Source organism: Oncorhynchus nerka, linkage group LG2 (assembly GCF_034236695.1).
Source record: "Oncorhynchus nerka isolate Pitt River linkage group LG2, Oner_Uvic_2.0, whole genome shotgun sequence".
Taxonomy (NCBI): Eukaryota; Metazoa; Chordata; class Actinopteri; order Salmoniformes; family Salmonidae; genus Oncorhynchus; species Oncorhynchus nerka.
In genome coordinates, this window is record NC_088397.1 from 74,156,541 (window position 1) to 74,181,907 (window position 25,367).

At 43.0% G+C, this 25,367-nt stretch overlaps 1 protein-coding gene across 1 annotated transcript; it reads right to left on the reverse strand.

Moving 5' to 3' along the window:
• Positions 1–10,768: 10,768 nt before the first annotated feature.
• LOC115142456 (CD209 antigen-like protein D) lies at positions 10,769–23,097 on the reverse strand. Its single transcript, XM_029681942.2, has 5 exons — positions 22,757–23,097; positions 20,380–20,475; positions 13,178–13,371; positions 12,950–13,059; positions 10,769–12,827 (listed from the first exon to the last, which is right to left on the reverse strand). The coding sequence occupies exons 1-5, from the start codon at positions 22,857–22,859 to the stop codon at positions 12,665–12,667; spliced, it is 666 nt and encodes a 221-aa protein (XP_029537802.1). The 5' UTR covers positions 22,860–23,097; the 3' UTR covers positions 10,769–12,664.
• Between the last annotated feature and the right edge of the window lie 2,270 nt (positions 23,098–25,367).

A 25,367-nucleotide genomic window follows, 5' to 3' on the forward strand; every position in this document is an offset into this window, starting at 1 on the left:
CCACCCGAACAGGCAGGAGAGCCAACTTCGGCGGAAGTCGTGACAGTTCCATTGTATTTCTTAACCAGTAGGGTAACTGTATTATTTATGGTGTACGTTTTTTGTGCTAACGTTTGTATATTTGATTTCCTTTTAGTGTCTATAACGATTATCAGGGCCGTAACTAGGGTCTGAGTTTTAGTGAGGTCTGGAAGAATTCTCAAATGCTATTTGGAGAATTGCAAAGATAAAAAATGACCCCAGTAATTATCACTTTGGTTTCTGTAACTTCATTCACCTCAGTTGATCTACAAACACTTAGCCTACACATTAACTCACATCAACTCAGCACCGGGATAAAAAACTATAATTTAATACGTACAGAGGGATCTGTAAGCAGAAAAAGTATTTTATTAACAAAAAGTAAACAAAATAATTAATTACAACACCACACTCCTCTTGAGTTGGAGGCGTGCATGGCCACGCAGTCATGGGCGAACAGAGAGTACAGGAGAGGGCTGAGAACGCACCCTTGTGGGGCCCCAGTGTTGAGGATCAGCGAGGTGGAGATGTTGTTTCCTACCCACGTCCCATCAGAAAGTTCAGGACCCAGTTGCACAGGGCGTGGTTGAGACCCAGGGTCTCGAGCTTAATGACGAGTTTGGGGGATACTAGGGTGTCAAATGCTGAGCTGCAGTCGATGAACAGCATTCTTTCGTAGGTATTCCTCTTGTCCAGATGGGTTAGGGGGTTAGGGCAGTGTGCAGTGTGATTGCTATTGCGTCGTCTGTGGACCTATTAGGGCGGTACGCGATTTGGAGTGGGTCTATTGTGTCAGGTAGGTTGGAGGTGATATGATCCTTGACTAGTCTGTCAAAGCACTTCATGATTAGGGAAGTGAGTGCTACGGGGCTATAGTCGTTTAGCTCAATGGTGGCCCTCTTGAAACATGTGGAACAGCAGACTGGGATAGGGATTGATTGAATATGTCCATGAACATACCAGCCAGCTGGTCTGCGCATGCTCTGAGGACACGGCTAGGGATGCCGTCTGGACCGGCAGCCTTGCGAGGGTTAACACGTTTAAATGTTTTACTCACGTTGGCTGCGGTGAAGGTGAGCCCGCAGGTTTTGGTAGAGGGCCGTGTCAGTGGCACTGTATTGTCCTCAAAGCAAGCTAAGAAGTTGTTTAGTTTGTATGGGAGCAAGACATCGGGGTCCGTGACGGGGCTGGTTTTCTTTTTGTTGTCCGTGATTGACTGTAGACCCTGCCACATACCTCTCGTGTCTGAGCCATTGAATTGTGAATACTTTGTCTCTATACTGACGCTTAGCTTGTTTGATTGCTTTGTGGAGGATATAGCTGCACTGTTTGTGTTCGGTCATGTTTCCTGTCGCCTTGCCCTGATTAAAAGCAGTGGTTTGCGCTTTCAGTTTTGCGCAAATGCTTCCATCAATCCACGGTTTCAGGTTGGGGAAGGTTTTATTATCACCGATGCACTTGCTAAGAAACTTGCTCACCGAATCAGCGTATACATCAATGTTGTTGTTCGACGCTATCCGGAACATATCCCAGTCCATGTGATCGAAACAATCTTGAAGCGTGGAATCAGATTTGTCAGACCAGCGTTGAACAGACCTGAGCACGGCCGTTTCCTGTTTTAGTTTCTGTCTATAGGCTGGTTGCAACAAAATGGAGTCGTGGTCAGATTTGCCGAAAGAAGGAGGGTGAGGGAGGGCTTTGTATGCGTTGCAGAGGTTAGAGTAACAGTGATCCAGGATTTTTCCGACCTGGGTCGCGCATTCGATATGCTAATACATTTTAGGGAGCCTTGTTTTCAGATTAGCCTTGTTAAAATCCCCAGCTACAATAAATGCAGCCCAGTTTAAATAGAGTCCAATGAAGTTCTTTCAGGGCCGCCAAGGTGACCACTTGGGGGGGATATTGGGGGGGACTGTGATTATAATCGAAGAGAATTCTCTTGTTAGATAATGTAAGAATTCTCTTGTTAGATAATGTGGTCGGCATTTGATTGTAAGCAAAAGGACTTGAGTTCCTGTATGTTGTTATGATCACACCACGACTCGTTAATCATAAGGAATACACCCCCGCCCTTCTTACCAGAGAGATGTTTATTTCTGTCGGTGCGATGCGTGGTTAAACCAGGTGGCTGTACCGAATCTGATAACGTATCAGAAAAGAAAACACCTTACTGATGGTTTGATGCCATTTGTTCAACTTGGAGCTATAATGTATAAGTCAAATCGGTCACTGATGGCTTGAACAAATCTGAAAGAGAACTGTCTATATCATTTAGGATATTAGTGAATTTGAAAACAGCTCAGAAATGCAGTATTTTCCATTGGAGAGATGAAAAAGGGGACTCCCATTCTCTTCTATCAGGTAGCGCTGATCTTTGATATTACAGATGAACACACTATAAGTTGATATGATATCATCACTTCACTGAGATGTGTAGCTCTGATCTTTGATATTACAGATGAACACACTATAAGTTGATATGATATCATCACTTCACTGAGATGTGTACCTCTGATCTTTGATATTACAGATGAGCACACTATAAGTTGATATGATATCATCACTTCACTGAGATGTGTAGCTCTGATCTTTGATATTACAGATGAGCACACTATAAGTTGATATGATATCATCACTTCACTGAGATGTGTAGCTCTGATCTTTGATATTACAAATGAACACACTATAAGTTGATATGATATCATAACTTTACTGAGATGTTTAGCTCTCTCCTACTGTATATGTTAACAGTGTGTCTGTAGAATACATTTAAGTGAGATATGGAATTCTCAAATTTCCATCTCCAAACTGGGAAAGCAATATGCTTGCACTCGCATTTAGTTTTTCTGTAAATACATCTACAGTGAGGGAAAAAAGTATCTGATCACCTGCTGATTTTGTACGCTTGTCCACTGACAAAGAAATGATCAGTCTATAATTTTAATGGTAGGTTTATTTGAACAGTGAGAGAAAGAATAACAACAAAAAAATCCAGAAAAACGCATGTCAGAAATGTTATAAATTGATTTGCATTTTAATGAGGGAAATAAGTATTTGACCCCTCTGCAAAACATGACTTAGTACTTGGTGGCAAAACCCTTGTTGGCAATCACAGAGGTCAGACGTTTCTTGTAGTTGGCCACCAGGATTGCACACTCAGGATGGATTTTGACCCACTCCTCTTTGAAAAACTTCTCCAAGTCATTAAGGTTTCGAGGCCGACATTTGACAACTTGAGCCTTCAGCTCCCTCCACAGATTTTCTATGGGATTAAGGTCTAGAGACTGGCTAGGCCACTCCAGGACCTTAATGTGCTTCTTCTTGAGCAACTCCTTTGTTGCCTTGGCCGTGTTTTTTGGATTATTGTCATGCTGGAATACCCATCCACAACCCATTTTCAATGCCCTGGCTGAGGGAAGGAGGTTCTCACCCAAGATTTGACGGTACATGGCCCCGTCCATCGTCCCTTTGATGCGGTGAAGTTGTCCTGTCCCCTTAGCAGAAAAACACCCCCAAAGCATAATGTTTCAACCTCCATGTTTGACGGTGGGGCTGGTGTTCTTGGGGTCATAGGCAGCATTCCTCCAAACACGGCAAGTTGAGATGATGCCAAAGAGCTCCATTTTGGTCTCATCTGACTACAACACCTTCACCCAGTTGTCCTCTGAATCATTCAGAAGTTCATTAGCAAACTTCAGACGGGCATGTATATGTGCTTTCTTGAGCAGGGGGACCTTGCGGGCGCTGCAGGATTTCAGTCCTTCACGGCGTAGTGTGTTACCAATTGTTTTCTTGGTGACTATGGTCCCAGCTGCCTTGAGATCATTGACAAGATCCTCCCGTGTAGCTCTGGGCTGATTCCTCACCGTTCTCATGATCATTGCAACTCCAGGTTGTATTGTGACGTGGATTCTACATGGAAAATACATTTGAAAAAAGTTATCAACTGTTGTTTTGAGGGTGAAATTTGAACCACAGGATTATGTCGTCATTGATTATGTCGTCACTGTTAAAAACAGCAGCTTCTTGCTATATTCGTTGACAGTGTCTCTCTAGTCATAGTTTTGAAAGTTTAGAAATCTCATAGTAGAGTGGCTATCAACTTCTCTAGGCTCCTGGAAGCTGCAGTCACGATGACCTGAGCATTCTGATTGACAAGCCGTAGGCCTATAGGTGCACTTGATTAACTCTCCAGGCCCACCGGGTAGGCAAAGTTTGTACCTTCAGACACATGAAATGGTTCAAAATGGGAGCACTTCGACTACCCAATCGACTAGGAAAGCCTCCAAGGCTTCGTGATCGACCGGTTGGTGAGCACTGCTGTACACAGATAACAAAATGTATCAGAAGTTCAAATCAAATCAAATCCAATTGAATTTGTCACCTTACCATGCAATGCTAACTTACAAGCCCACTGATGTGATCATCCTGTCTGGGTTGCCCCCCCCCCCTTGGGTTGTGCCGTGGCGGAGATCTTTGTGGGCTATACTCAGCCTTGTCTCAGGATGGTAAGTTGGTGGTTGAAGATATCCCTCTAGTGGTGTGGGGGCTGTGCTTTGGCAAAGTGGGTGGGGTTATATCCTTCCTGTTTGGCCCTGTCCGGGGGTGTCCTCGAATGGGGCCACAGTGTCTCCTGACCCCTCCTGTCTCAGCCTCCAGTATTTATGTGTCGGGGGGCTAGGGTCAGTTTGTTATATCTGGAGTACTTCTCCTGTCCTATTCGGTGTCCTGTGTGAATTTAAGTGTGCTCTCTCTAATTCTCTCTTTCTCTCTTTCTTTCTCTCTCTCGGAGGACCTGAGCCCTAGGACCATGCCTTAGGACTACCTGACATGATGACTCCTTGCTGTCCCCAGTCCACCTGGCCGTGCTGCTGCTCCAGTTTCAACTGTTCTGCCTTATTACTATTGGACCATGCTGGTCATTTATGAACATTTGAACATCTTGTCCATGTTCTGTTATAATCGCCACCCGGCACAGCCAGAAGAGGACTGGCCACCCCACATAGCCTGGTTCCTCTCTAGGTTTCTTCCTAGGTTTTGGCCTTTCTAGGGAGTTTTTCCTAGCCACCGTGCTTCTACACCTGCATTGCTTGCTGTTTGGGGTTTTAGGCTGGGTTTCTGTACCGCACTTTGAGATATCAGCTGATGTACGAAGGGCTATATAAATAAATTTGATTTGATATTGATTTATTAGTTAATGTGATGACTGCTGCTCATCGAATGATTAACGGTTTATAATTGCGTGATTAAATGAATCAGGCAATTATCAACTCATTAACCTGGGGCACCATGGGAACCCTCCTTTTACACTACTGCTACTCTCTGTTTATCATATATGCATAGTCACTTTAACCATATCTACATGTACATACTACCTCAATCAGCCTGACTAACCGGTGTCTGTATGTAGCCTCGCTACTGTATATAGCTTGTCTTTTTACTGTTTTTTTTATTTCTTTACCTACCTATTGTTCACCTAATACATTTTTTGCACTATTTGTTAGAGCCTGTAAGTAAGCATTTCACTGTAAGGTTGCATTTGGCGCACGTGACAAATCAACTTTGATTTGATTTGATACGCACTACGTACTACCCTCTGTAGCGCCTTCTGGTCAGAGGCTGAGCAGTTGCCATACCAGGGGGTAATGCCACCGGTCAGGATGCTCTCAATGGTGCAGCTGTAGATCTTTTGAGTATCTGGGGACCCATGCCAAATCTTTTCAGTTTCCTTTGTGGGAAATGGTGTTGTCGTACCCTCTTCACAACTGTCTTGGTGATAGTTTGTTGGTGATGTGGACACCAAGGAATTTGAAACTCTCGACCCGCTTCACTTCAGTCCTGTCGATGTTAATACTGCAGAGTCAGTATTGAGTAGCTTGGATGAAAAGGTGCCCATTGTAAACGGCCAGCTCCTCAGTCTCAGTTGCTAATATTATTATTACTATTGGATAGAAAACACTCTGAAGTTTCTAAAACTGTTTGAATTATATCTGTGAGTATAACAGAACTCATATTGCAGGCAAAAACCTGAGAAATTCCACTTCCTGTTTGGATTTTTTCTTGGGGTGGCAGATTTTCAACCAAGCTCTCATTGAAATTACAGCGAGATATGGATGAGTTTTTCCTACGCCTTCCACTAGATGTCAACAGTCAATAGAACTTTGTCTGATGACTCTAATGTGAAGGGGGGTCGAACGAGACAGGAAATAGTCACCATTGCCACGAGTTGACCATGCTTTCACCATGCGCGTTCACAGGGGAAGGACCTGCGTTCCACCGGTCATCTGAAGTCATTCTAATTCTCCGGTTGGAATGTTATTCAAGATATATATAAACAACATTCTAAAGATTGATTCAGTACATCGTTTGACATGTTTCTACTGACTGTTACGGAACGTTTGAACATTTCGTCACGTTATAGTGGACGCGCTTTGTGACTTTGGAATTGTTTACCAAACGCGCTAACCAAAGTAACTAATTGGACATAAATAACGGACATTTTCGAACAAATCAAGCATTTATTGTGGACCAGGGATTCCTAGGACTGCATTCTGATGAAGTTCATCAAAGTTAAGGAAACATTTATCGTGTATTTTCTGGTTTCTGTTGACTCCAACATGGCGGCTAATTTGGCTAATGTTCTGAGCTCCGTCTTTTTTTGAAATCTGACACAGCGGTTGCACTAAGGAGAGGTATATCTATAATTCCATGTGTATAACTTGTATTGTCATCTACATTTATGAGTATTTCTGTTGAAACGATGTGGCTATGCAAAATCACTTGATGTTTTAGGAACTAGTGAATCTAATACGCCAATGTAAACTCAGATTTGTTTATATAAATATGAACTTTATCAAACAAAACATGCATGTATTGTGTAACAAGAAGTCCTATGAGTGTCATCTGATGAAGATAATTCAAGGTTAGTGATTAATTTGATCTCTTTTTGCTTTTTGTGAATGCTATATGTCGCTGGAAAATGGCTGTGCTTATTGTGGTTTGGTGGAGACCTAACATAATCGTTTGTAGTGCTTTTGCTGAAAAGCATATTTGAAATCGGACACTTTGGTGGGATTAACAACGAAATGACCTTTAAAATTATATAAGACACATGTATGTTTTAGGCATTGTAATTATGAATTTGACGCCCTCTATTTTCACTTGTAGTTGTCATATCAATCCCATTAGCGGGATTGCAGCCATAACAAGTTTTAGAGGGGGCCTGTTCAGCCCTCCTTTTCCTGTAGTTCATGATCAGCTCCGTTGTCTTGCTCAAATTGAGAGAGAGGTTGTTGTCTCTGACCTCTTCCCGATAGGCTGTCTCATCGTTTTCGGTGATCAGACCTATCACTGTTGTGTCATCAGCAAACTTAATGATGTTGTTGGAGTCGTGCATGGCCACGCAGTCGTAGGTGAACAGGGAGTACAGGAGGGAACTAAGCACGCACCCCTGAGGTGCCCCAGTGTTGAAGATCAGCGTGGCAGATGTGTTGTTGCCTACCCTTACCACCTGGGGGTGGCCCGTCAGAAAGTCCAGTATCCAGGTGCAGAGGGAGGTGTTGAGTCCCAGGGTACTTAAAACTTCTTAAGGTTATAGGGGGCAGCATTTTCACTTTTGGATAAATAGCGTGCCCAATTTCAACTTCCTGCTACTCATGCCAAGAATATAAGATATGCATATCATTAATATATTTGGATAGAAAACACTCTGAAGTTTCTAAAACTGTTTGAATCATGTCTGTGAGTATAACAGAACTTATGTAGCAGGCAAACCCCGAGGACTAACCATTCAGATTATTTTTTTTAGGTCTCTGTCTGTTCAGTGAGTTCTCATTGGGAGGCGATATTTCTTAGGCACTTGTTTTCAGTGGATGTCCACTGGATGTCACCAGTCTTTGGAATTTGGTTGAGGTTATTCCTTTGTGCAATGAAGAAGTACGGACATCTAGGAACTGGGTAACACTGTTGAGAGTTGCGCAAGACTTGAAAAGTAGCGTTGGTTTGTTTTCTTCCTGTATTGAACACAGATAGACCCGTCTTCAATTTGATCGATTATTAACGTTTAAAAATACCTAAAGTTGTATTACAAAAGTAGTTTTAGTAGTAGTATGTTTTGGCAAAGTTTACTGGCAACTTTTGAGATATTTTGTAGTGACATTGCGCAAATTGGAAGCTGTTTTTTTCTGGATCAAACGCGCCAAATAAATTGACATTTTGGATATATATGGACGGAATTAATAATTGTGATGTTTATGGGACATATTGGAGTGCCAACAAAAGAAGTTTGTCAAAGGTAAGGCATGTTTTATATTTTATTTATGCGTTTTGTGTAGAGCCTGCAGGGTTGAAATATGCTACTCTCTTTGTTTACTGTTGTGGTATCATCAGATAATAGCTTCTTATGCTTTCGCCGAAAAACCTTTTTAAAATCTGACATGTTGGATGGATTCACAACGAGAGTAGCTTTAATTTAGTATCTTACATGTGTGATTTAATGAAAGTTAGATTTTTATATAATTTTATTTGAATTTGCCGCGCTGCATTTTCCCTGGCTTTTGGCCAAGTGGGACGCAAGCGTCCCCTATACCTTAAGAAGTTAACTTAGCGATGAGCTTTGTGAGCACTATGATGTTGAACGTTGAGCTGTAGTCAATGAACAGCATTCTCATGTAGGTCAATCAATCAGATTTATTCATAAAGCCCTTCTTACATCAGCTGATGTCACAATGTGCTGTACAGAAACCCAGCCTAAAATCCCAAACAACAAGCAATGCAGGTGTTTGTGAGACATATCCATTTGGTCTTCTCTTCTTATAATACCTTTATAGCAGTGTTTTGCAACTCTGCTATAGCCTGATATGTGGTTACGGATGTAGCCTAGCTTGCCTGGGCACTTCTGCATTTCATTTACCGTCTGCGGTTTTATCATATCCTGTACTGTCTGTAGGTAACTCTCGCTTGCAGTAATACCATCGCTTATTGTAAACCCGAGAAAGCTCACTTCCTTTTACCCTATTTGACTTTTGGTTTGGTTGAGCTTCATGCCTGCAGTATTCAACTTGGTTAAGGCCTTTTTTGTGTCTGGCTATTTTGCATTGCTTCCCTGGCTTATGTACTCCTCCAATTATTTTGTGTGTGAACTCTGGTCCCAGGTTTCCACAATCCAGATTTCTGGACATGGGAGGAAATCTTGGACGGAAAAGGACCCTGGGCACAGCCGCCAGTGTGCTAGGATACGCCATTCAGCCAGGATCTGCCGGAACCGCCAGTCAGCCAGGATCTGCCAGAACCGCCAGCCAGCCAGGATCTGCCAGAGCCATCAACCTGCCCGAGCTTCCTCTCAGTCCCGAGCTTCTTCTCAGTCCCGAGCTTCTTCCCAGTACCGAGCTACCCCTCAGTCCTGAGCTACCCCTCAGTCCCGAGCAGTCCCTCAGTCCGGAGCTGCCCCTCAGTCCAATGGGGCCCTTTGTTAGGGTTACTAGGCCAAGCTCGTCGGCGAGGGTCGCTAATCTAAGGACGCGACGTAAGTGGACTAAGACTGTTGGAGTGGGGTCCATGTCCCGCGCCGGAGCCGCCACTGTGGACAGACGCCCACCTGGACCCTCCCCTATGGGTTTAGGTGTCCGGCCGGGAGTCCGCACCTTTGGGGGGGTTCTGTCACGCCCTGGTCTTAGTATTTTGTGTTTTCTTTATTATTTTGGTCAGGCCAGGGTGTGACATGGGTTATTTATGTGGTGTGTTTTGTCTAGGTTTTTTTTGTAGGTAATGGGATTGTTTTGTATTGTATTGTCATTATCTTTATTAAAAGATGTATGAAGATATCCATGCTGCATTTTGGTCTGATCCCTGCTACACCTCCTCTTCAGAGGAAGAGGAAGAAAACCTTAACACTGGGTCACAACAGATGCCATTTATTCTTGTCATCTTTCTACTATTTAAAGACAAACCTTCAAATTATTAAATAAGGCCAAAACACTGCTAAACATAGCATATGTTTTCTGTACTAATGAAATCTCTCTTTCGGTAGTCCACTGTATTTTATCTAACAATAACCTGGATTAATCTTAACTCAGTCTCATCAATAATTTGATATATGTTGCATAGTATGGAATCTATTATCTACTGTACTTTATTATCCCTAAGAACCACAACATATTTATTTTCATAATTAAATGTAATGCTTATAAAATTACTCTTTTTCTACCTTCATCTTTTTTCTGCCCTGTTGGCTTAAAATATATCCTAAATACTTAACATGAGTCTTCCTGCATGGCTTTCAACATTACACTAGTCTCCTAGATTCGAGTCCCATCTTATAGCAGGGCCATTGCCGTGGGGTACCAGGGCCACTTTGCCACAATACACACTTACAAATATTGTGGTTTAATTCAAATATACTAATTGACAAAAAAAACTATTTTTCAAATACATTTGTTAAGGTCATTTTTGTGAATGATATCATAAATAGGACTAGTGGAGTTGTCACACATGCAGCTAACACAGACATATGGAAATGTCTGCTCTCTATGTCTGCTCTACCCAAAATTACAACCAATTAATTGCAGCATTACCACAAAAATGGAAGAGGCAAGTAGAAGGGGAAAAAAGTAAGGAACTTGTATGTCGGCCCTGTATTAAATAACATAAATGGTTAAAGAAAAGTGTGATAAATAAAAACATATACCAATTTAATTTAAGGACCAAAAAACTGACAGCTGTGCCATACAAATTGCAAAATAGTTGGGAAGAGATTTTCGATGTACCCATTCCATGGCACATGGTTTATGAATTGATACGCAAAACGCCAGATGCAAAACTTTGAATTTTTACATTTAAATGAATATACAAAATTCTTGCAACTAATAGAATGTTATATATATATGGGGGATACAATCTTCCCAGCTCTGCAGATTCTGCTGTGAGGAGGCAGTCATTCGATATGTAGCTCGTTTTTGGTCACAGGTCCAGGAATGGCTGAAAAAATGCAACATTTGCCTAGAACTAACTCTGCAGATAGCAATACTGGGTGATTTGAAAAGCCATAGTCAATCTATCAATCAATAATGTAATAATTATTTTAGCAAAACATTTTATTTTTAATTTACAATCTGTAGAAGCTATGAGATTAGAAAGGGTAAATTGGTTTGTGAAGCATCACAGCACAGTTGAAAAATATATGGCAAATAGAAATCCAAAATGAATGATGTTGAGAGATAGATGGGAGAGGTTGAATGGAGCTGAAAGGTGGGACTAATAGCAAGATAAACCATGTAAAACATACGGGGTCTGTAAAATGTATACAGGTTCAGATCCTTTGTGAAATAGCACAGTTACAAATAGAAATCAAACTGGATGGACATCAGAAATAGAGGAAGGACTAAAAACAAACAAAATAACTATTGTAAAATAGACTGTGTCTGTAAAATGTGTATAAGATGTATAAATTGTAAAAGCCGAAGTGTTTATTAGTTTACTCCAATTGGGGGATCGGTGGTAGGGTTTGCGGGGAATAATAATAAAGGTATATTCTTTAAAAAAGTATGTATGTCTATATAGGTATGTGTATGTATACATGTGTATATGTATGCATGCGTGTATGGATATATATATTTACCCCAAAAAATATATGGAGGATTGGAAATGATGCAGACAATTACATTGATGGAACCAATATTCTTTCTGCAATATTAAGCTGATCCACCCCTTTAAGAAGAAAAAAAGACTCCTAGTGGTAATATCTACTGTATGACTACCTTTCTAACTGATTCCTAATGTTAATATCTACTGTATGATTACCTTTCTAACTGATTCCTAATGTTAATATCTACTGTATGCTGAACTTCACACTTGTGTGTATGTGTAAGTGTGTGCCTGCCTGCATGCTTGTGTACGTGCCTGCGTTCGGCATGCGGTGTGTATCTGTGTCCTCTTAGTACATTTGACATTTTACTCATTTAACAGACGCTCTTATCCAAAGCGACTTGCATTTTCATACTTTTTTTTAGGTACTTTTTTTGTAGTACTTTTTTTGTAGTACTGTTCTACCCTCTGTCTGTGTTCATGTCACACTATTTTAACGAACCAATCACATTCAAGCATGAATCTGGTACACCTGCTAGTACACTGCTCCTTTATTACTTGACTTTCTGTGCCTAAGCCTATGGAATGACACGTTCCTAATAAAATCAATTAATACAAACATTTTACAGAGTACAGTCCTACTGGGCACAGACATAAATTCAACGTCTACTCCACGTTTTTTACATTTTATTTAATCTCCTCTGCTTTTCTCCTCACCCTCAACTCTATAAGAGGAGGACAAGGTCCCTCCCCTTGGATTGTATTCTCCAATGTGTTTTGAGGAGAGGAGGAGAGAGGATGTGAGGAGGAATCGAGGAAAGGTGAGTTGAGAAAGAGCCCATAGGCAAGTCTATAATACCACTATTTCTCGGTTGTCACTATCTGGCCTAATTGCAAAGTCAGAAACCCTGCCTATTTCTAAAATGTATCTTCTTCAAATCTGATTGTAAACCTAACCCTAACCACACTGTTAATCTTATGCCTAACCCTAACCATATAGAGAGTGAGCGAAAGAGAGAGAGACCTACATGCAATGCTACTGTACATAATAAGCTATTGTTTGTTATATCACCCTTTCACAAATCCAGTTAAATTGAGAGTTACATGCTATGTCATTCCATTTATATACAGGGTCAAGATACCCATAATTAATCTCAACACAGTCCTCCTCTCCTATGTGTACTACAAAAACAGCACCATTATCAGGCTGGTTACGCCCCCAGTACCTGCAAGGAAAACAACACAGAGAACCAGACAGTCAGACACTGTGGTAAACATTCTAAGTCATACCCAGATGTTGTTCTACTTAAAATGGTTAGAGTCATATGGCCAGATTATTATCTCTCACCTTGTGACCAGTGGTGTACCATCCACCCATTTCCAGGTCCCCTCTGTCTCTCTATCAGTCAGACCGATCCAAACATGATCAATATTCCTGTTTAATCCAGTGAGGAATTTCTGTTGTTGAGAAAAATATAATGTCAATTACATGTGAGTATTAATTATTTACCTGATTCATAAGCGTGTGAATCTCTCTCTCTCTCTCTCTCTCTCTCTCTCTCTCTCTCTCTCTCACCTGTTCATCTCTGCTGTTTACAACCACCAGGTCTGCTCCTCTCTCCAGACAGTCTTGTCTGCTCTCCTCCCAGGTTTTCCTCTCAGTAGACAGGAAGTAACAGCTGGATCCTGACAGCCTCCATCCTTCAATACACCCTAACAGAGTCCTTGTTGGGACCCCCATGTCCCTCTGTTCCACCACTCTTCCGGTACCTACAGTACAGACAGCACACACACAGCGTCCATCATATTTAAACTATTCACATCTGGGTTGCGTTCCAACAATCTCTCCTTTCTCCTCAAGTGTGCACTTGTCCACTACATCCCACAAATCTAAAAGCATTGGCTTGGTGTAGGCATGGACACAAGAAGGAATTCCCATGCACCAGTCATTTCCTTTTAAATCCACGAAGGGAAGTGCACAACTGCACACATTTGGAAAAAGGGCAATATTTTTAGGACAGATTTCCTTTAGGACAGGTTTTCCCCTGTTAAACTTCGTTGGAGAAATATATATTACACGTATTGAACAACACATTCTAATATTGTAATTAACTGAGGGGGGTGTAGTTAACTGAGGGGTTGTAGATAACTGATTGGGGCTAAATTTCGATTCACCACCCTTATCCCGACGTGTACACTCGTACACTCCCCCTCATGGATTGAATTGAAATGGTGTGAAGAATATGGTGGAAACTCCCTCCAGTCATGCTGGTCCTCCAACTCTTCATCAGAGAACGAAATAAAGAAAGAGAAGAGAAGCTCCTGGGATGCATCCCAAATGGCCCCCTATGTATTTTACAGTGCAGTAATGCATTGTACAATGTTCAGTGACGTACACAAGGCCAAGGGCACGAGTTACAGTAGTCACTCAATTATCTATGGATGATGTCAACATTCTTTTTTTGTGTGTCAACATTATTGACGAACTTCTGGTTCCACAAGCTATGTAACATCAAGTCTTGTCTAAATTGTGATCCATGCTTTGTGAGTATAGAACTATAGTAATATAGTAAAGTACATTTACAATGCCCTGCAAAATAATTTACCCCTTGGCGTTTTTCCTATATTGTTGCACTACAACCTGTACTTCAAATAGATTTTTATTTGGATTTTATGTAATGGACATAATATATTTTATGTAATGTAATTTTATGTAATGGACAAAATATTCCAAATTGGTGAAGTGAAATTTAAAAAAGTACTAGTTTCAAAATTCCCCAAAATAAAAAACTTCAAAGTGGTGAGTGCATATGTATTCACCCCCTTTGCTATGAAGCCCCTAAATAATTACCTTCAGAAGTCACATAATTAATTAAATAAACTCCACCTGTCTGCAATCTAAGTGTCACATGATCTGTCACATGATCTCATATATATACACCTGTTCTGAAAGGCCCCAGAGTCTGCAACATCACTAAGCAAGGGGAACCACCAAGCAACCGACGCTATGAAGACCAATGAGTTCTCCAAACAGGTCAGGGACAAAGTTGTGGTGAACATATCAGGGTTGGGCTATAAAAAAATATAAAACTTTGAACATCCCATAGAGCACCATTAAATCCATTATTAAAAAACGGAAAGAATATGGCACCACAACAAACCTGCCAAGAGAGGGCTGCCCACCAAAAGTCATGGACCAGGCAAGGAGGGCATTAGTCAGAGAGGCAACTAAGAGACCAAAGATAACCCTTAAGGAGCTGCAAAGCTCCACAGCGGAGATTGGAGTATCTGTCCATTGGACCACTTTAAGCCATACACTCCACAGAGCTGGGCTTTACGGAAGAGTGGCCAGAAAAAAAGCCATTGCTTGAAGAATAAAGGCATGTGGGAGACTCCCCAAACATTTGGAAGGTGCTCTGGTCAGATGAGACTAAAATGGAGCTTTTTGGCCATCAAGGAAAACACTATGTCTGGCGCAAACCCAACAACCAACATCATCACCCCGAGAACAACATCCCCACAGTGGACCATGGTGGTAGCAGCATCATGCTGTGGGGATGTTTTTCATAGCCAGGGACTGGGAAACTTGTCAGAATTGAAGGAATGATGGATGGCGCTAAACACAGGGAAATTCTTGAGGGAAACCTGTTTCAGTCTTCCAGACATTTGAGACTGGTATGGAGGTTCACCTTTCAGCAGGACAATGACCCTGAGCATACTGCTAAAGCAACACTCGAGTGATTTAAGGGGAAATATTTAACTGTTTTGGAACGGCCTAGTCAAAGTCCAGACCTAAATTGAGAATCTGTGGTATGACTTAACCTCTTCAGTCGACCCTCTACTTTTTTGAACATTCTGTTAAAAATCGCGCAACATTTCAGCGCCCTGCTACTCATGCCAGGAATATAGTATATGCATTTGCTTAGTCTGTGTGGATAGAAAACACTCAGACGTGTAAAAAACTGGTTAAATCACTACTGTGGCTTTACCAGAACGGCATTTACATCGAAAAGCACAGGAAAAACTGATCACTGAAAATGGGGAAAATATATTCATGCGCTACTTGAACCCATTGATAAACGTGAACCACAATTAATTAGCCGTCTTTGTTTCAAAGATAATTGTGTAGTCTAGAGCGATTTTCTAGGTTAGCTAGCCAGCTATTGTCGTTCTCCTAACGCAACGTAACGTAACCAACACTGCTAGCTAGCCAGCTAGCCCCCGAAAAGCAGCATTGTAGAAACTTCACACTCAACGGAACGACTTGATTAGGGTAGTGTCAACAACGCAGCTAGCCTACCTCAGCAGTACTGTATCATTTTAATCATTTTAGTCAATTAGATTCTTGCTACGTAAGCTTAACTTTCTGAACATTCGAGACGTGTAGTCCACTTGTCATTCCAATCTCCTCTGCATTAGCGTAGCCTCTTCTCTAGCCTGTCAACTATGTGTCTGTCTATCCCTGTTCTCTCCTCTCTGCACAGACCATACAAACGCTCCACACCGCATGGCCGCGGCCACCCTAATCTGGTGGTCCCAGCGCGCACAACCCACGTGGAGTTCCAGGTCTCCGGTAGCCTCTGGAACTGCCGATCTGCGGCCAACAAGGCAGAGTTCATCTCAGCCTATGCCTCCCTCCAGTCCCTCGACTTCTTGGCTCTGACGGAAACATGGATCACCACAGACAACACCGCTACTCCTACTGCTCTCTCTTCGTCCGCCCACGTGCTCTCGCACACCCCGAGAGCTTCTGGTCAGCGGGGTGGTGGCACCGGGATCCTCATCTCTCCCAAGTGGTCATTCTCTTTTCTCCCCTTACCCATCTGTCTATCGCCTCCTTTGAATTCCATGCTGTCACAGTTACCAGCCCTTTCAAGCTTAACATCCTTATCATTTATCGCCCTCCAGGTTCCCTCGGAGAGTTCATCAATGAGCTTGATGCCTTGATAAGCTCATTTCCTGAGGACGGCTCACCTCTCACAGTTCTGGGCGACTTTAACCTCCCCACGTCTACCTTTGACTCATTCCTCTCTGCCTCCTTCTTTCCACTCCTCTCCTCTTTTGACCTCACCCTCTCACCTTCCCCCTACTCACAAGGCAGGCAATACGCTCGACCTCATCTTTACTAGATGCTGTTCCTCCACTAACCTCATTGCAACTCCCCTCCAAGTCTCCGACCACTACCTTGTATCCTTTTCCCTCTCGCTCTCATCCAACACTTCCCACACTGCCCCTACTCGGATGGTATCGCGCCGTCCCAACCTTCGCTCTCTCTCCCCCGCTACTCTCTCCTCTTCCATCCTATCATCTCTTCCCTCTGCTCAAACCTTCTCCAACCTATCTCCTGATTCTACCTCCTCAACCCTCCTCTCCTCCCTTTCTGCATCCTTCGACTCTCTATGTCCCCTATCCTCCAGGCCGGCTCGGTCCTCCCCTCCTGCTCCGTGGCTCGACGACTCATTGCGAGCTCACAGAACAGGGCTCCGGGCAGCCGAGCGGAAATGGAGGAAAACTCGCCTCCCTGCGGACCTGGCATCCTTTCACTCCCTCCTCTCTACATTTTCCTCCTCTGTCTCTGCTGCTAAAGCCACTTTCTACCACTCTAAATTCCAAGCATCTGCCTCTAACCCTAGGAAGCTCTTTGCCACCTTCTCCTCCCTCTTGAATCCTCCTCCCCTCCCCCTCCTCCTCTCTGCAGATGACTTCGTCAACCATTTTGAAAAGAAGGTCGACGACATCCGATCCTCGTTTGCTAAGTCAAACGACACCGCTGGTTCTGCTCACACTGCCCTACCCTGTGCTCTGACCTCTTTCTCCCCTCTCTCCAGATGACATCTCGCGTCTTGTGACGGCCGGCCGCCCAACAACCTGCCCGCTTGACCCTATCCCCTCCTCTCTTCTCCAGACCATCTCCGGTGACCTTCTCCCTTACCTCACCTCGCTCATCAACTCATCCCTGACCACTGGCTACGTCCCTCCCGTCTTCAAGAGAGCGAGAGTTGCACCCCTTCTGAAAAAACCTACACTCGATCCCTCCGATGTCAACAACTACAGACCAGTATCCCTTCTTTCTTTTCTCTCCAAAACTCTTGAACGTGCCGTCCTTGGCCAGCTCTCCCGCTATCTCTCTCAGAATGACCTTCTTGATCCAAATCAGTCAGGTTTCAAGACTAGTCATTCAACTGAGACTGCTCTTCTCTGTATCACGGAGGCGCTCCGCACTGCTAAAGCTAACTCTCTCTCCTCTGCTCTCATCCTTCTAGACCTATCGGCTGCCTTCGATACTGTGAACCATCAGATCCTCCTCTCCACCCTCTCCGAGTTGGGCATCTCCGGCGCGGCCCACGCTTGGATTGCGTCCTACCTGACAGGTCGCTCCTACCAGGTGGCGTGGTGAGAATCCGTCTCCTCACCACGTGCTCTCACCACTGGTGTCCCCCAGGGCTCTGTTCTAGGCCCTCTCCTATTCTCGCTATACACCAAGTCACTTGGCTCTGTCATAACCTCACATGGTCTCTCCTATCATTGCTATGCAGACGACACACAATTAATCTTCTCCTTTCCCCCTTCTGACGACCAGGTGGCGAATCGCATCTCTGCATGTCTGGCAGACATATCAGTGTGGATGACGGATCATCACCTCAAGCTGAACCTCGGCAAGACGGAGCTGCTCTTCCTCCCGGGAAGGACTGCCCGTCCATGATCTCGCCATCACGGTTGACAACTCCATTGTGTCCTCGTCCCAGAGCGCTAAGAACCTTGGCGTGATCCTGGACAACACCCTGTCGTTCTCAAATAACATCAAGGCGGTGGCCCGTTCCTGTAGGTTCATGCTCTACAACATCCGCAGAGTACGACCCTGCCTCACACAGGAAGCGGCGCAGGTCCTAATCCAGGCACTTGTCATCTCCCGTCTGGATTACTGCAACTCGCTGTTGGCTGGGCTCCCTGCCTGTGCCATTAAACCCCTACAACTCATCCAGAACGCCGCAGCCCGTCTGGTGTTCAACCTTCCCAAGTTCTCTCACGTCACCCCGCTCCTCCGCTCTCTCCACTGGCTTCCAGTTGAAGCTCGCATCCGCTACAAGACCATGGTGCTTGCCTACGGAGCTGTGAGGGGAACGGCACCTCAGTACCTCCAGGCTCTGATCAGGCCCTACACCCAAACAAGGGCACTGCGTTCATCCACCTCTGGTCTGCTCGCCTCCCTACCACTGAGGAAGTACAGTTCCCGCTCAGCCCAGTCAAAACTGTTCGCTGCTCTGGCCCCCCAATGGTGGAACAAACTCCCTCACGACGCCAGGACAGCGGAGTCAATCACCACCTTCCGGAGACACCTGAAACCCCACCTCTTTAAGGAATACCTAGGATAGGATAAAGTAATCCTTCTCACCCCTCCCCCCCCCCCTTAAAAGACCTAGATGCACTATTGTAAAGTGGCTGTTCCACTGGATGTCATAAGGTGAAAGCACCAATTTGTAAGTCGCTCTGGATAAGAGCGTCTGCTAAATGACTTAAATGTAAATGTAAATGTAATTGACTGAGGTTGCAGTACCTACAGCTTCCACAGGGTGTCTAGAGTCTTGTCATTTCCCTTCGAGTTTTTTCTTGGTCAAACACATACAGGACACCGTATCTAATCCGGTCTAGGACCGGATATTTTCGTTGAGTTTCTAGCCGGACATTTTTCCAGACGGACAGCTAATGATTTTTACATCGCCTCCTGATGAATTTGATCGCTTATTAACGTTTACTAATACCTAAAGTTGCATTACAAACGTATTTCGAAGTGTTTTGTGAAAGTTTATCGTCGACTTTTTGAATTTTAAAAAATGACGTTACGTTTTGAAACAATGTTTTTTTCGTTTATCACACAGTCTACATATAACGATATCTAGGCTTTATATGGACTGATTTAATCGAAATAAAGACCCAAATAGTGTTTATGGGACATCTAGGAGTGCCAACAAAGAAGATGGTGAAAGGTAATGAATGTTTTCTATTTTATTGTGCGGTTTGTGTAACGCCGAAATGCTAATTATTTTGTTTACGTCCCCTGTGGGTCTTTTGGGGTGTTGCATGCTATCAGATAATAGCTTCTCATGCTTTCGCCGAAAAGCATTTTAAAAATCTGACTTGTTGCCTGGATTCACAACGAGTGTAGCTTTAATTCGATACCCTGCATGTGTATTTTAATGAACTTTTGAGTTTTAACTAATACTATTAGCATTTAGCGTAGCGCATTTGCATTTCCAGAGCTCTAGTTGGGACGCAAGCGTCCCGAGTAGAAGCAACAGGTTAAAGATTGTTGTACACCAGCGGAACCCATCCAACTTGAAGGAGATGGAGTAGTTTTGCCTTGAAGAATGTGCAAAAATCCCAGTGGCTAGATGTGCCAAGTTTATAGAGACATACCCCAAGAGACTTGCAGCTGTAATTGCTGCAAAAGGTGGCTCTACGAAGTATTGACTTTGGGGGGGTGAATAGTTATGCACGCTCAAGTTTTCCGTTTTTTTTGTGTTATTTCTTGTTTGTTATTTCTTTCGCAAGCCACTATATACCTGCACTATGGGTACTGGTTAAAATGAATACACTGTACATGGAATAGGGTCCAAAATGGCACCCTAGGGTCCCAAATGGAAAAGGGTCCCAAATAACATACTATACTCTATGTATTGCACTACTTTTGACCAGAGTCCTCTGGGCCCTGGTCAAAAGTAATGTACTATAAATGGAAGAGCGCTGATATTGTGTAATTTAGGACACTGACTCACTCACAGAAAACTAGCTTTAGGGAGATGTTGAGAATGACTTGTAGAATACACATCATCCCAAAACACACAGCAGCCAGCCTGTAGAGTCTTGTTCTTCCATCTGCAGAGGAACACACACACACACACACACACACACACACACACACAAACACCATCATTCTACATCACTAATTCATATCATTAAACATTACTAACATATATCATCCCACATCACTAACGATTATAATACAAATTCTGACAACCAAACATTTCCATGGCGTCATTGGTTTACCCCGATTGAGGGTTGGCAGCAACAGTTTCCTCAAGAGTGCAGTCATCTCAAATGGGATAAACAGGAAGCTAATGTATGAAGAAATTACCCGAAATTACACAATATAGCTGTAGCGTGATTACAGGGTCAATCTGCGATTGCTACATCAATTTTTGGGAACTTTTAAATGAATGATATTTACCTATTAATTCCCGAGGACTGTGAGTTCTCATTTTCCATAGTTGATGCGAGTAAGACATTTAAATGTGTTAACTATCTCCCCGTAGCACTCACTTCTGTCATCATGAAGTGCTTTGAGAGGCTAGTTAAGGATCAAATCACCTCCACCTTACCTGACATCCTAGACCCACTGGAATTTGCATACCGCCCCAATAGATCCATGGATAATGCAATCGCCATTGCCCTATCCCTTCTGGACAAGAGGAATTCCTATGTAATAATGCTGTTCATTGACTACAGCTCAGCCTTCAACACTATAGTACCCTCCAAACTCATCATTAAGCTTGGCGTCTTGGGTCTTAACCTTGCTATGTGCAACTGGGTCCTGGACTTCCTGATAGGCCACCCCCAGGTAGTGAAGCTAAGCAATAACACCTCTACTACGCTGATCCTCAACACATGGGCCCCACAAGGGTGCTTGCTCAGCCCCCTCTTGTACTCCCTGTTCACCCATGACTTTCTCAGCGTGCACATCACTGACAACCTAAAATGGTCCATCCACACAGATAGTGTGGTGAAGAAGTCACAACAGCGACTGGTGGTAAAGAAATGTGTCCCTAAGAATTTCACTAACTTCTACAGATGCACCATTGAGAGCATCCTGCCGGGCTGTATCACTGCACCGTCTGCAACCGCATCATTTATTTCCAGAGGGTGGTGAGGTCTGCCCAACGCATCACAGGGGGTAACTGACTGCCCTCCAGGACATCTGCAGCACCCGGTGTCACAGGAAGTCCAAGAACTTCATCAAAGACCTCATTCACCTGAACCACGGCCTGTTAACCCTGCTATCATCCAGAAGGCGAAGTCAGTACAGGTGCTGGGAGCGAGAGACTGAAAAACAGCTTCTATCTCAAGGCCATCAGACTGTTAAATAGCCATCACTAAACGGCCTCCACCCAGTACCCTGCCCTGAACTTAGTCACTTTCACTAGCCTGCTACCACATGGTTACTCAACCATGCACCTTAGAGGCTGCTGCCCTATGTACAAAAACATGGAACACTGGACACTTTAATAATGTTTACATACTGTTTCACCCATTTCATATGTATATACTGTATTCTAGTCAAGGCCATCCTATTCAACTATTGTTGTACATATACTATTCTATGCTACGTATTTTTCAGATATACTATATTTTCTATCCACATACTGTCCATAATGTCTATACTATACATCCCATCATATATTTATATTTATATTTCGTTCTAATATTTCTATATTTCTTAATTCCATTATTTTACTTTTAGAATTGTACATATTGTTGTGTATCGTTAGATACAGTATTACTGCACTGTTGGAGCTTGGAACACAATCATTTCACTACACCCTCAATAACATATGCTAATGTGTATTTGTATGCGACTAAAATATATATATATATATATATATATATCTTTTTTTTTGTTGAATAATGTAAATGATTTATTCCTCATGAGCTTAGTTTAACTGTCTAACCCATCAGAACCCAAACTATAAGCTTGTTTTACGGTGGAACTGTTAACAATGGATTGTAAACTAACAGTTTATAGCCTCAAATGGTTAACACTGTCATTTTGATCTTATGGATGTTCAGTCCTTGCATACATAGCTCTGTCTATGAATTTGAGAGTGGTTACATTTCTCCAGCCCCATCGCTCAGCTGTTTACCAAAAACAGTGGTAGGGTGTCCACTTTGTTGTTGTTTAAAAAGGTTATTTCGTATTTAAATAGTTCCAAATAAATACATTGAATGCATACATTATAGTGTATGTGACCCCAGCAGGTTTTGAACCCCACGCTCGTACCAACTGAACCATAAATAAGCGTTGATTATGTGGTATTTGTGTGTGTTTGTGTGTGTGTGTGAGAGAGAGAGAGAGAGAGAGGGAGAAATTAGTTGTTCTTACCTGAGAGATAGGTCTCAGTCTTTACTCTCCTCGTTGCTCTATTCTCGTTTCCTTCAATAACCTTGTTTAATTCAATAACCTGTTTATTGACATAGTCAACCATCTTAACTAACTGCAGTCTGTCTGTCTGACCTCTTATTGTAATATCTATGATTCTAATTTACTTTTGCTGACAGTATTAACTTACTTATGATCACCTTTCTGACTGAGTAGTAGTTGAGTAGTTGGTCTGATGTGTCTAAGCCTGGTCCTTCTCTGTTCTCTGTTTGTGGCCCACAGCAGGTGGCAGGATGTTTCAAGGCTCAAACCACCAATAAGAAGGAGACTATTGAGATGTATCACAAATGGCACTCTATTCTCTATACAGGGCACTACACAGGGAAATAGGGTGCCATTTGCGATTGAAGCTTGTAAAGCAGACAGTTTTGTGTAACCCGCTCTTCAACCCGCTTGTTCATTCTGTTCCGTGGTTTATTTCTTCCTCTTTTTATTTTTATTTTTTCCGATGTATAGTTCATTATGCATACAACGATATCTCTTTCTCGCTCTCGCTTTCTCTCTCGATGTTGGTTAGAGAGAGAGATAAAATCAGTTGAGAATTTGTATTAACAATATTGTTTCCTGTCACAACAATAAACATTTATCAATGGGTTTTAATCAGTTAATCATGTCTGGATTGGTCTGACTGTCTCTGAAATTGGTGAACGACACACCACTGACCACAGCTTAAGGAGTAGGACTGATTCTCTGTGTAGTTCATACTCTAGATTCTGAGAGAGTGGCCAGTCTACCTCTGTATTGTTTCCACTGCAGGTATTGGCGGGATGGACTGCCTGATGGTGGTGGAAACTTGAGCTGTGTGTTTATCTCTTATCACTCATCAGGAGAATGGCATGACTATCGGTGTTCCTCTTTAGACAACTGGATATGTGAGAAATAGGCTTCTCATGGGTACTTTCTCTGCTGTTTATGGAACCCCTACTGCATATTAATGATGGTCTGAAGACTGATGTGATTTGGTAGAATGACACTTTAAAGTAGACGTTCAACGTAAAAAGCAATTAGTTCTGCTAACTCCATGTTTTTTAAAATTTATTTTATTTCACCTTTATTTAACAAGGTAGGCCAGTTGAAAAAAAGTTGTCATTTACAACTGTGACCTGGCCAAGATAGAGCAAAGCAGTGCGACACAAACAACAACACAGTTACACATGGGATAAACACACGTACAGTCAATAATGCAATAGAAAAAATGTATATACCTTGCGTGAAAAAGAGGTAAGATTAGGGAGGAAAGGCAATAAATAGGCCGTAGTGGCAAAGTAATTACAATTTAGCAATTAAACACTAGAGTGATAGATGTGCAGAACATGAATGTGGAAGTAGAGATACTGGGGTGCAAAGGAGCAAAAAAACAAAAACAATATGGGGATGAGGTAGTTGGATTGGCTATTTACAGATGGGCTGTGTACAGGTGCAATGCTCTGTGTGCTGCTCTGACAGCTGATGCTTAAAGTTAGTGAAGGGGATATTAGTCTCCAGCTTCAGTGATTTTTGCAAGTTGTTCCAGTAATTGGCAGCAGAGAACTGGAAGGAAAGGCGGCCAAATGAGGAATTGGCTTTGCGGGTGACCAGTGAAATATACCTGCTGGAGCGCGTGCTACGGGTGGGTGCTGCTATAGTGACCAGTGAGCTGAGATAAGGTGGGGCTTTACGTAGTAAAGACTTATAGATGACCTGGAGCCAGTGGAGTGGGTTTGGTGACAAATATGAAGTGAGGGCCAGCCAACGAGAGCATACAGGTTGCAGTGGTGGGTGTGGGTAGTATATGGGGCTTTGGTGACAAAACTGATGGCACTGTGATAGACTGCATTCAATTAGAGTGTTGGAGGCTATTTTGTAAATGACATTGCCAAAGTCAAGGATTGGTTGGATGGTCAGTTTTACGAGGGTATGTTTGGCAGCATGAGTGAAGGATGCTTTGTTGCGAAATAGGAAGGTGATTCTAGATTTAATTTTGGATTGGAGATGCTTAAGAACAGTTCGGAGTAGTGATGCTGGACGGGTGGGCAAGTGCAGGCAGCGATTGGGTAAAGAGCATGCATTTAGTTTTACTTGCATTTAAGAGCAGTTGGAGGCCACGGAAGGAGAGTTGTATGGCATTGAAGTTTGTCTGGAGGTTTGTTAACACAGTGCCCAAAGAAGGGCCAGAAGTATACAGAATTGTGTCGTCTGCGTCGAGGTGGATCAGAGAATCACCAGCAGCAAGAGCGACATCATTGATGTATACAGGGAAAAGAGTCGGCCCAAGAATTGAACCCTGCGGCACCCCCCATAGAGACTTCCAGAGGTCCAGACAACAGGCTCTCTGATTTGACACACTGAACTCTGTCTGAGAAGTAGTTGGTGAGCCAGGCGAGGCAGTCATTTGAGATACCAAGGCTGTTGAGTCTGCCGATAAGAATGTGGTGATTGACAGAGTCGAAAGCCTTGGCCAGGTCGATGAATACAGCTGCACAGTCTTTGTCTATTGTCTCTTATCGATGGAAGTTATGATATTGTTTAAGACCTTGAGCATGGCTGAGGTGCACCCATGTCCAGCTCGGAAACC

Coding starts and splice junctions, on each gene's coding strand:
- LOC115142456 (XM_029681942.2), bottom strand. CDS start 22,859: ATGGTTGACTATGTCAATAAACAGGTTATTGAATTAAACAAGGTTATT. Junction 20,476..22,756: donor GACTGAGACCTATCTCTCAG/GTAAGAACAACT, acceptor GTTCCTCTGCAG/ATGGAAGAACAAGACTCTAC. Junction 13,060..13,177: donor TAAACAGCAGAGATGAACAG/GTGAGAGAGAGA, acceptor TCTCAACAACAG/AAATTCCTCACTGGATTAAA.